This window comes from Gymnoscopelus microlampas (assembly GCF_963454915.1).
Source record: "Gymnoscopelus microlampas genome assembly, chromosome: 13".
Lineage (NCBI taxonomy): Eukaryota > Metazoa > Chordata > Actinopteri > Myctophiformes > Myctophidae > Gymnoscopelus > Gymnoscopelus microlampas.
The window spans coordinates 19,106,223-19,117,498 of record NC_139950.1 but is presented as its reverse complement, the minus strand read 5'-3'; the positions used below and the strand labels follow the sequence as shown (position 1 = coordinate 19,117,498).

The following is an 11,276-nucleotide window of genomic DNA, read 5'->3' as shown; positions in this document are numbered from 1 at the left end:
GAAACTGAATTGATCATTTCAAGAAAGAAAGAAAGCAGAAGAATCATATTCATCAGCCTTAAGCCCTATAGACTTTGTATAGGGCCACTTTGTCGACAAATAGGTAAAATAGCGATCTACAAGCTCACAACGCATCGAGATGTGATGTGTTTGCTATGATTGAATTTAAAAGAAAATGAATTTTAATTTTGAAAATCTGCCCAAAATAGGGAGTAAGGGTGTGGTCACACCGAACTGGAATTTTACCTATGCGGGCGGATTCTGTCAATGCTTTTCAATGGGAATGGAGCGGTTTGTTGCCATTTGCGGATTTCTGCAAAAAAACGCTCTGTTCCCATTGAAAAGCATTGACAGAATCCGCCCTCATAGGCATAATTAAAGTTCAGTGTGACCGCACCCTGAGGGTTATAATGTGGTTAAAAAACGGTCGCCATAGTGATATGGAGACCTGCAAGCAAATAACTTAAATGTAAACATTATGAACTGCTGAAATTGTTTGTCAGTCCCATTAAGCCTCTTATGGAAACTTTAAATGATTGCATGATCGGAGAAAATCATGCTATTACAAATGAACTGGGGGAGTGATGTGTGGAGGGCCTGTGGCTCGACTGGTTACATTCACAACAGTAACCTTTCGCTCAACTGGACTTTGAAAATGAAGGAATTTTAATAGCAAGATACCAAAGCAGATTTTGGAAATGAGATTATTGGGCAGTTCTGTGCAGCTGCCCACTGTCTAATCTCTTCATGACAGCTCTGAAATGAGGAACCTCTTATCGTCGGTCCTTCCGACTAAATCCTCTGTGCCTTCTGCCATCTACCCCAAGACCAGACTTCACTCAGAAACCTGAGCTAATTTCATCAACCACATTCTTGCTGAGATTGTATGAGTGCCTGTGAGCATGTTTAGTTTATAGGAAAATGCCTGAGCACAGATAAGCACTGATCTATTTATAAATATTAAGCATCTGGTTTGACTGTGTACACTGGAATTTAAGACGAATGCAGTTCAAGCTACTCAGCTGTAATTGGTGTCCATCAAGCGGAGTTTTGTGCCAGTTCAAGTAATAAGCAGTGAAACATGTTTATTTATTTATTTATGCTGTTTAAAAGCTGTCCAATGCTGTCCTTCAGTTGTACCATTGCTTATTATCCATGGCCACTTAAAACTGTTCATAACACTTACCCTACACTTTGTAATTCGCTCTGGACAAATTACTCCGCTAAATGCCTAAATTGGAAATGCAATTGAGTAAAAACAAAGGTGGCGATGAAGCATATATTAAATAGTGTTTTATTATGCAGTGAAATATATGCAATAAAACCAATGTGCAAGAAGAAAGAGAGATCAATGTACAGAAATTGAACAGTAATGGCAAATATAATAAGTATAAAAACAAGCAAAACCCTTCCACACCTAGAGAAGGGGTTTGCCAGAGAGGACCAAGAGCAGATAACACAGAAGAAAGACTCCCGTGCACTGTGTTCAAATGCAAAAATACACTTTTAAAGGGAAACAACATTTTGGTCCTTAGACAAGGTTATATTGTTGTTATCAAGACTTGATAACAACAAGATAACCTGATGAAGGTCTCTGGACCAAAACGTTGCGTTTCCCATTAAAACTTTATTTTTGCATTTGGACACAGTGTGCAGGAGTCTTTCTTCTAAATATAAGAAGCATAAAAACAATTATTGTAATTCTGAACAATTATATGAAAGCAATGTTCAAATTGAAGTTGTATCCATTTGCAAAGAATCACAAGAATGGAATTATTTGAAAAGTAAGCATGGCAATCAATACGATTTACGGTACATGTTTTTATATATTTTTTTATAAATATTTTGTTTTCAGCTGCTGCATAACATTGCAGCAGTGAATACACAAATTCTAGCAATGCTGTTTTCTTCTCCATCTGACAACTGCTTTTCGATCAATCACAGTTTGTTTCTGTACAAATAGTTATTAAGGTTCATCTACAAAACAGATGAGATTTATGACAGTTCTCAAGGTTTTCATGCTGTATCATGGAGGGACTCCACTATACCAGGGTCATGATCTTCATGCCCGCAGGTTGGAACCTACGGATCTTCTTCTTTAGGGCTCGGGAGGCTTTGATGCGACAGGCCGGGGGCTCGGGGCGTGGCTGCTGCTGCAAGGCCAGTCCAGCAGCAGTGGGTCCTAGAGCAGCCTCAGGCCACACCAGACCCCCTTCCTCTTCCTCCTCGTCAGGGGATAGGCTGCTGTCAGAGTCGCAGTGGGACCGGAAGCTCTGGCTGAACTCACTGTCTCCAAAGCGATTGGTGGTGTTGTCACTCATCTCCCCCTCACTACTTTCAGCAATGGTGGAGTGGAACAGTGAGGCGCATTCAGCCGAGTACTCCGACTCACATCGGGGCGGGTACTGGCTGGACATGGGGAACGGAGCTGGAGGGTATCTGGAATTGAGGCTACTAAAGAATGAAGCGGCTGACACAGAGGGCTGGAAGGCTCGTCGTGGTCCTGCCCATTGGTCTGAGTGTGACCTGGTGCTCACACTGCGAACCACCTGCCTATTTGCTAGTGCCTGTGTATGGGGCTCTCGTGGCCTCTGTCGCTGGACACAGGCAGCCTGGTGCATTTCCATATCGGTTGGCCACCTGGTAGTCCCCTGCCTCCTCTTTCTCTGTTCAGCAGACTGCTCCAACTCCAGGGACTGAGGTCTGCGGCCTTTGCTGCACTTGCCAACAGGGGGGATTGGGTGTGGCTTGGGATAGACCCTGTGGGTGTGCATGAGGCCAGGGCTGTAGAGGCTCGAGTCTGAGCCAGAGTGCCCTAGCTCCTCCAGGCAGCTGGTCAACTTCTGGGCCATCTTTCCTTTCCCTGACCTTCCCTTGAGTCCACCACTGGCCTCCACGGTCCTTTCCGAGTAGCCCTGGGGGTATCTTGAACCTTTGGTCTTCTCAGTGCTTCTCCTTCTCAGCTTCACAGCCTTGGTCTTGCGGTCTGCCTGCCTCACCTTGACCTGCTGTGACCCGGCAGGGACAAACTTGGCATGGACAAAGTCAGGGGTAGACAAGTTGTGACCCACATGGACCTCAAAACCATGACTTTCTTCTGTGCTGGAGTTATGGTTGATTAAGTGCCTTTGCTCCACGGCCTTCTTCTCAACCCCTCTCGACATTGGGATGTCCCTGTACCTTTTCTCTGAGTGTGTTCTTGCTGTGCTAGCAGGGTCTCCTGGGATCTTGCCATTGTTTCGAGCAGTACAGGTCACGACCTCACTAGAGCTGTAGTCCCTCATGGCAGCAGGATAGGAGTAGCGGTATGAAACGTCTGGGGCTCTAACTGATTGGTTGATATTCGCCTGCTCCTTGCCGGAGTATCCTATGCACCGTCTGTTCCTGTGGCTGTCGGCTAGGATGGTGTCCGGTGTCTGCATTGATGTTGGCTGAAGTGGAGATACTTGAACGTTTGGCACTTCGGGAGAAATCGTTTGAACTTCACTAGCTTCTCTGTGATAATCAGCATGAGCGCGCAGAGTGTCTCTTCCTGCGTCACCTTGGATATTAATCTTGGTCATGCTGCGTTGAAGAACCTTGTCTATGTAACCCAGGGGCTTGATCTCAGACATCCCCTGTGCTCTCTGGGGAGTGTCAATATTGAGGACACCGTCTGCTTGGGGCCCTGTACCCTCTGAGAGCCCAGGACTGGCTGGTTCCCCATCCAGGGCAAAAATGGGGCTCTGGAGAGCGACAGCGTGGAGGGGGCTGGGGTACTGGTACACCTCCATCCCACTGCGGGACACCAGGTTATTCTGGAACCTTGGGTCCACTGTCGAGGTCTTGAGGTTGGTGCACATTGACGATTTCTTCTCACATGCAGACTTATAGCAGCCCATCCCCAGGGTCATCACCTTATCTAGATCACCTGGTGATACAACACACAGTCAAAATTAATACTTGCTTCTTTACAATGAAATGGAAGAAATACAACTGTCAACTTATATACAGCATGCCAGTATGAGCAATAAACCACATTGTAACAACATTTACATGGTGCTTCTGCTAATACAATTAATAAGGCACCTTTGGTTTAACTGACACTGGCTTTGATGCTTTTTATATTGTTAATGGAACATTAGCACTACAATCAATAAATAGAGTCAAACATTGTGATTGTGTTCCTTTAAGATGCAATGCAAAAACTGCTGCGTACCTGTTGACACAGGTCTTGGTCTTGCCCGGTCAGTACCCACTCGAATCCTGCTGCTGCCCAGATGGACCCCCGTGGCACGTGGAGGGTTGGGCTGGGTGACAGTCTCGTCAGCGGACCGCCGGCGGCACACATCGGCCTGAGAAGAGAGCCCACGGGTGTGACATGCAGTGGGGCTTGTAGGGCCCGCCGAGAGGAGGAGGCTGGTCTGGGAGGAGGACGACAGGCACTCGCTGTACACAGACGTACACGAGTTGGACAGGGAGCAGGAGCCGCCATCACTGAGCTCATAGAAACCTAAAGAGAAATGATATGATATGAATGGCATGTGGCAACAGGTTTTGCTTCTTTAAATGACTGAGACAGCATGTGGTGTGGGTGTGTGTGTGTGTGTTTTGTTAGATTGTTTGATTGTATACACTGTAAAATCCAAAATGTTAATTCGGGTGTTTACAGTGTACTGTGTTGCACTGGGAGCTCAGCATACAAGACGCCTTCCAGCTGTGTAAATGGAGGTTTGTTTATTTGTGGAATGGTGTGACACGTGTCCACTGACCTGAGCTTGGTCTACTGTCGCTCTCCAGCTGTTGTTCAGTCGATGCTTTGCCCACATCCAGCTTCAGTTCACTGATCTGCTGGTCTAGCTGCTGCAAGTGGGTCTTCAGGCCGACGTCTTGCCTGCGTAGACGACACTGTGAAGCAGAGGACACATTCAGAACCTCTCCTGCATCAAAGCCAGGGGGAACCAAACTTAAATAGCTCGATTCCCACAGTTTTTTTTGCTCTGTTTACAAACTTTACACAAGTGCAAGTTTTTAATGGGAATAAAGTTCAAATCAAAAGGTCAAACGCATTTGGATGTGAATCCACTCATTCTGAAATGTGTTGTGCAAACCTTACAGGTCCATTTGGTTACAATTGTACACTCTCCGAGTTAAATTGAGACTGGGGATATTACTTTGAGGTTTAGCACACTTTTTCACTCATTCTGCCTGGAGGGTAGATCAGACAGCTCTAAGTGTGTTGTTTGTATAAAGGAGGTTCTAATGTACACCCATCAGAAAAAACAAACGAGTAGGTTGGCTGATGATTAACCTCGGGAGGACAGAGAGGAGTCTGGAGGAGGTCTGGAGTGGATAACTCATTTCTCCCCCACAGAGAGGGCCTGGCCATTGTGTAAACTACTGGTGGAGGAAGGGTTGGTGTGAGGGTGTGTTTGCTGCAGATCAGAAGATAGAGCCTGTTTGATTTATGAACAGCTGTGGTGGTGTCAACCGTATGGGTTCCCCTTCAATATGCATAATTTGGCATTATTTGAGTTTTGAGCATGTGATGTGAAAATTAGAGTTTCTATTTAGGCGTGTCTGACAAAACAAGGAGTTTTGCTCCATAAAATAAATAAATACATCCATACATTAAAAAAACGCTACCACAAGCCCCTGTCGTGTTGTATCCCCTTTGCGTTTGATAATGAAATAGTCAGTTTGGAGGATATTCTACAATATTAGTAATGCAATTCCACTGTCAACCAAGAATAATAATTTAATCCCCACAATATATTGTACAGTTTCTAAACTGTATAAATATACATTAGCCCAAACTTGTGGTGTAATCTCCACACAGTTCTGCACCGAGGACTGAGGAGCTTCTATCATATCAGAGCCTCTTCATAAAAGGACTTAATTGTGTCCTTAGAAAATGTGACTGTCCCGTGGTGGCAGTGTGGTGAGGAGGACAAACGCTCACCTTTAGAAAACACAAACCTAAAGTCAAACCAGCATGCTTGGAAGTTATTACAGTATGTTTCCACCTACATTAAAGTGGTTAATAATTAAAGTACACCAGAACCCCCCCACCAGAGTCCACCTCATTGCCCCAGAGTCCCGTGGTCCTGCAATGAACCTTGATTTATGACACTTTTTTTTTATCCTAGGCTACTTCCTACCCCCAACTGAGAGGAGGAAAAATCACTAGTATTGACTGCAGTGTAATACATTACAATGGCTATCAGCTGATCTAAAGGTATTCTAACGGTAATCAGGCGTATTATTCGAAAGACAATTAGATTCAGCGGGCATACCTTACTAGCCTATGTATGTTAAGTCCTTTATCCTTTACTATTTTTATACAATTGGCCATATAATTCCACAATAGACAAACAAGTGAAACGTGATGCCATACAGGCCTACATCTTAATGATTACATCTTACCAGTGGTGGAAAAAGTATCAATACTGAAATTTAGAAATACTCCGTTACAAGTAAAAGTCCGGAATTAAAATACTTACTTGAGTAAAAGTAAAGAATATTGGTATTAAAATGTACTTTAATACCAAAAGTACTCATTATGCAGAATGTCCCATTTCACAAGTTTTCAAGTATACAAATCTTTCGGAAATAGCAGATCTACGATGCGACGCATTGCCAGCTTGTATGTTGTTATTAACCTATTAACCCAAATCTTGGGATTTTTTTTTATATTATTTTTTTCCAAAAACTCTACAGTAGAAATACAAAGTATTGAAAATTGGAAAATACTCCAGTAAGGTGAAACAATACCTTTAAAAAAAACTGTACTTAAGCACAGTACTTGAGTACATGTACTTGGTGGTTACTTTACATCACTGCATCTTACCAACTGTTGCTTCAGTGCTGTCAGCGATGCTTCCAGGCGCTGCTCCTCGGCCCCCACGTTATTCGGACAGCCGTCCTGTGCCGCCTGGACGGAGGAGGAGGAAGACACCACCGGTTCCTCCCGGTCCATCCGCAGCGCCCAGTGCACCATGTCGCCCTGCTTCTCCTTCAGCAGGCGTAGCTCCTGCAGGCCGGCCAGAGCCGCATGCAGCCTCTCGGCCACCCTGCCACGGTCCGGCAGGGTCATCCCCGATACAGACACTTTCCTTCCCAGCATTTTTTTTTCTCGCAGAACAAGAGTCCGAGAACATCCAGCAACGAAAAGACGGTGTGAAAAAAATATATACCCTGGTCTGCACGTATTTATTCACATACTATGGAAAATAGATAAAAGTTCCTTGCAAGACAACAACGTCCTCTCTCTCTCCTCTGAGATGATGATGCCCTGCAGCCGAAACCAACCTGTTTGTCAAACACTATCTACTCCTGGGTTCTGCTAGAGGAGCCGTTGCCCCGCCCCCTGGCCAAATGACCACTCCCCCCCATTGGTCGCTCACTGGTTTCAGTGTTGCCATGTCCGCTTATTATAAGCGACTAAAGCAGTGGTTCTCAAACATTTTCAGATAAGTGTTAAAATGTTTCAGAAAAATGTTACACTTTTTCCGACGCTCATGTGGCCTTACCCTTAGGTTAGTGTTAAAAAGTTTCAAAATAAATATTCAAAATGTTTAACTTTTTTAAAAAGATTTTCAAATGGCCGTAGGCTAGTCGCTTATTTTGGGCTTATTTTCATAGACCCTGGTTGCTTGTTTCTCTCGGAAAACCTGGCAACATTCATTGGTTTGCGTTTGAACATCTGTTGACAATCTTTATTCAAGTCGCCCAACACACGCTGCACAAATAAAGTTTTTGTCCAGGCATGTGGTATGTTAATAGTATGCATATTATCCGTGACCGGTTGAATTACACCAGTTTCATTTGGGCACAGATAAAGGATTTGTCCAGGCATGTAACTATGTTAATGATCTGCTTGCCTGGTATCAAGGCTAATAATATGCATGCTGCCTGCATATTAGTATCCCTGACCCTGACCATTAGGCCAGCTAGTGCACATTACTGCACTAGTACTACACTCTGTCAAATAATTAGTATTCAATAGTCGATATTTTAATAAATAGGCTAAATAAATAATGAGAATATTGAGTAGGCACATATAATGTCGTTACTGGAAGAGACTTGAGAAAAATGATGGACAATCCGTAGTCAGAAAGTACGGATAGGATATACTGACCCCTTGTGCCAGTATGGAACAGTGCACAGCCACTCACTCGCTCATACTGGAACAGGTACAAACAGCTTGGTGTGGTAAAATAATAATGGAGATAATACTGGATTGTAACGAAATAAAAATAACAAAAATAACCCCAGATTAAAATAAGGACGACAGGCAAAACACACCTTCTGGTTAGTGGGGGATGTGGCTAAGGGGGGGGGGGGGGGGGGGGCAGGCTAATTTAGTGTCAGATTTATTAGTATCAAGTACAAGTATCTCTGTACATTAGTAGTGCATGTAGCAGTGTGAGCAAAAAAAGCATTGTTATTTACAGATTAATGTTATTTATGTTATTTATTTATTGTCTTTTGTTTTAGTTTTCTGTCCTCATGTTCAGGGCTCTGACAGCTGCAGGGGAAAAACCCTTGAGGCTCAAGCTCCTGGGACCTGGGTGTGAGTATCCTCAGATGCTTGCCAGTCTACTGGGGTAGTTGTCTGTCCTTCACAATCAATTTTGCCCTAATCGAACACCTGTTTTCGTATGTGTCCTGCAGGGACGGGAGGGACATCCCCAATTGTGTTTGTGTATATTTGTATTTTGTTTGTTTGTTGATGTGGGCACATGTCTGCACTTAAACTGTGTTTCGGGTGGACTATTGTTTTATTTTACTTTATTTATATATGTTATGCTCCAATTGCTGTTCAGCATTTTGTAACTCCTGTTTTGAAAAGTGCAATACAAATAAAGTTATTATTATTATTACCCCTGTGGTGCGCTCACCCGCACCACCTTTCGTAGAACTCACAGATCCTAGGAGCAGCTATGTTCCCTTATTCCCAGTAATCATACTACCCTACTCTACCCTATTCTACTTTCTACTCTCTGACTATATATTACAATCCAAAGTCTGCCTGTCTGTCATTCTGTCTGTCCTCATCTATTTTCTCTTCGGTGTGGGTTGACCAATCGATCTGAACTTGCATATGGCATTGACCATTGGCATATGCAGGGATTTTTACTATTAATACATTTTGAATCAGAATCAACATTATTATCACATCACATGATTACAGGTGTAAAAGATTGGGTTAACTCAATTAAGACTGCTGTGGGTGGAAATGGGGGAGTGACTCAATAGAGCAGTGCCAGGGTTAATTGATCAGCAGGCATTTAAGCCCCTGTAGAGATTTTCTACTAGTTCTTCAGCTTAGTTTGGCACCTCTCTAATGGTCCTATATAGCACCATTTGACAAAGGTGGTATATAGCACCTTTAAGATAGGTGCTATATAGCACTAAAAGAGCTTCCCCTATGATTACAAGCCAAATGACCACTTTTAGTGCTATTTAGCACCATTTCAGTTTAGTCTGAGTCGTGGTTGAGGTCTCAAGTCTGCACATAATTGTGTACGCATCTCTGGTTATGGACTAGTATAAGTGTAAGATAAATGTAGGCTTCAGAGACAACTACTATCATCAGATTATGTGTGTGTGTGTGTGTGTGTGTGTGTGTGTGTGTGTGTGTGTGTGTGTGTGTGTGCGTGCGTGCGTGCGTGCGTGCGTGCGTGCGTGCGTGCGTGCGTGCGTGCGTGCGTGCGTGCGTGTGTGTGTGTGAATCTAGATAGCAAACCTGCCAAGTCAAATTATGTAAGAACATACTTGTTTGTTGTTACAAAAAGATGAAGATGATTTCATTGGTTGGTGCTACCATTTGGCATGTTTGTTGAAGGTCATCACACAGCTGTCTGTCTGAGAGGCTGGGCAGTGCCCACTGCAGCAAATAATCTCCCATGGCAAACTCAGATGTCAAAATCTCTATGTGGTTGCGCCAAGCATTCTTTCCATTGCCCTTTGCAGTATTTCTGTGTGCAATGAACTGTTAGCATCCTCTTGAATCACTGTTTCCCAAACAGTGGGTTTTTATGGGAGGCAAGTACATTCCGCTTTATTTTTTGTTTCCTGCATTTTGTTTTAAATTGTTATTTCTAAAGAAAATAGAAAATCCCCCCCAAAATGTTAAAAATCCATTAATTAGAGGGGGGAAAATACTTTTAAGAAGCAGTGAAAATAGCAGATCTACAAACTCACGACACGACGCATCGTGATATGTTGTGGGCTTGTAGCTATTTTCACTAGTTTGGTCAAATTTCTCTTTTAGGTCTAAAGCTAAAACGTTTGGGAACCACTGCTCTGAGCAGTGACTCACAGAGCAAATATTTAATCATATCCTCTCCCCTGTATCCTGTGTTGTGGTTCAACTTTTCCAATCAAATCAAACACTTGTTCCTATGTTCAATGATCTGATGATAGCAATAAATAAGGGAATGAGTAAGCCCTCATTGTAGACTGATGCAGCATGAGGTAGGCTATAGACTATTTACAGTGCTACTGTTGTCACTGCATTACAGGTGGGGAGAGAGTGGAAGGGGTCGCTTTGATGCTGATATCTCAAGTCATCTGGAAGTATGAGTTCAAAGGAAATACCTAAATACCTGGAGCACAGTACACCTGTGTGAGTATTACACCATATCCGTACTATCTGTCCAAAGATAAGGTGATAGAACCATATATTTGATCAAAGATTATGAAGAAAATAAAGTTATATTCTCTGTAATCAATGCCCATGTTTGTGTGTTGTTGCTTGTTGGACTGTATTTTAACAGACAACTTGTTGCATCATTATGGTGAGCCGGTGTGACCCAATGTGATGTAATGTAAGTTGCCTCTTGGGACCCCTTATTCTGAGATTTATGTGCAACACTGCTCAGCCATGAGCTTGGCAATATGCAAAGACAACCCTGTAAAAAATGTTTAATTGTACTGTGATTTCATTATGTTCCTAATGGTTAAACTGTATATCCTTTTATAGAGTTTGATGCTGGGAAAAGTTGTGAACAAATGCCAACATCCATGAAAGAAGGGATTGCTGGCAGAACTTGTACAAACAGTAATTGGTAAATTATTTGGCATAATTACATTTCAACAGGAAAGATAAACCTCCAATCTTGTTAAAAGGTAATAAAAAAATAAATAAAGTAGGCTACCATATTGTGTTAGAGGCATCTTCAGGCAATTAATTCTGAAAGTGTTGATAGTATAGCGGCCTATCACCAAAGTCTTTCTTTACTTTAACCCATAATCTTTTCAAATATTTTCAAAAGATTTCCAGAAAAAAT

General features: G+C 43.0%; 1 protein-coding gene across 1 annotated transcript; it reads right to left on the bottom strand.

The window, feature by feature from the left end:
- Nucleotides 1-1,276: 1,276 nt before the first annotated feature.
- Nucleotides 1,277-7,276, bottom strand: dact2 (dishevelled-binding antagonist of beta-catenin 2). Its single transcript, XM_084076404.1, has 4 exons — nt 6,830-7,276; nt 4,752-4,887; nt 4,199-4,492; nt 1,277-3,910 (listed from the first exon to the last, which is right to left on the bottom strand). The coding sequence occupies exons 1-4, from the start codon at nt 7,103-7,105 to the stop codon at nt 2,043-2,045; spliced, it is 2,574 nt and encodes an 857-aa protein (XP_083932530.1). The 5' UTR covers nt 7,106-7,276; the 3' UTR covers nt 1,277-2,042.
- Between the last annotated feature and the right edge of the window lie 4,000 nt (nt 7,277-11,276).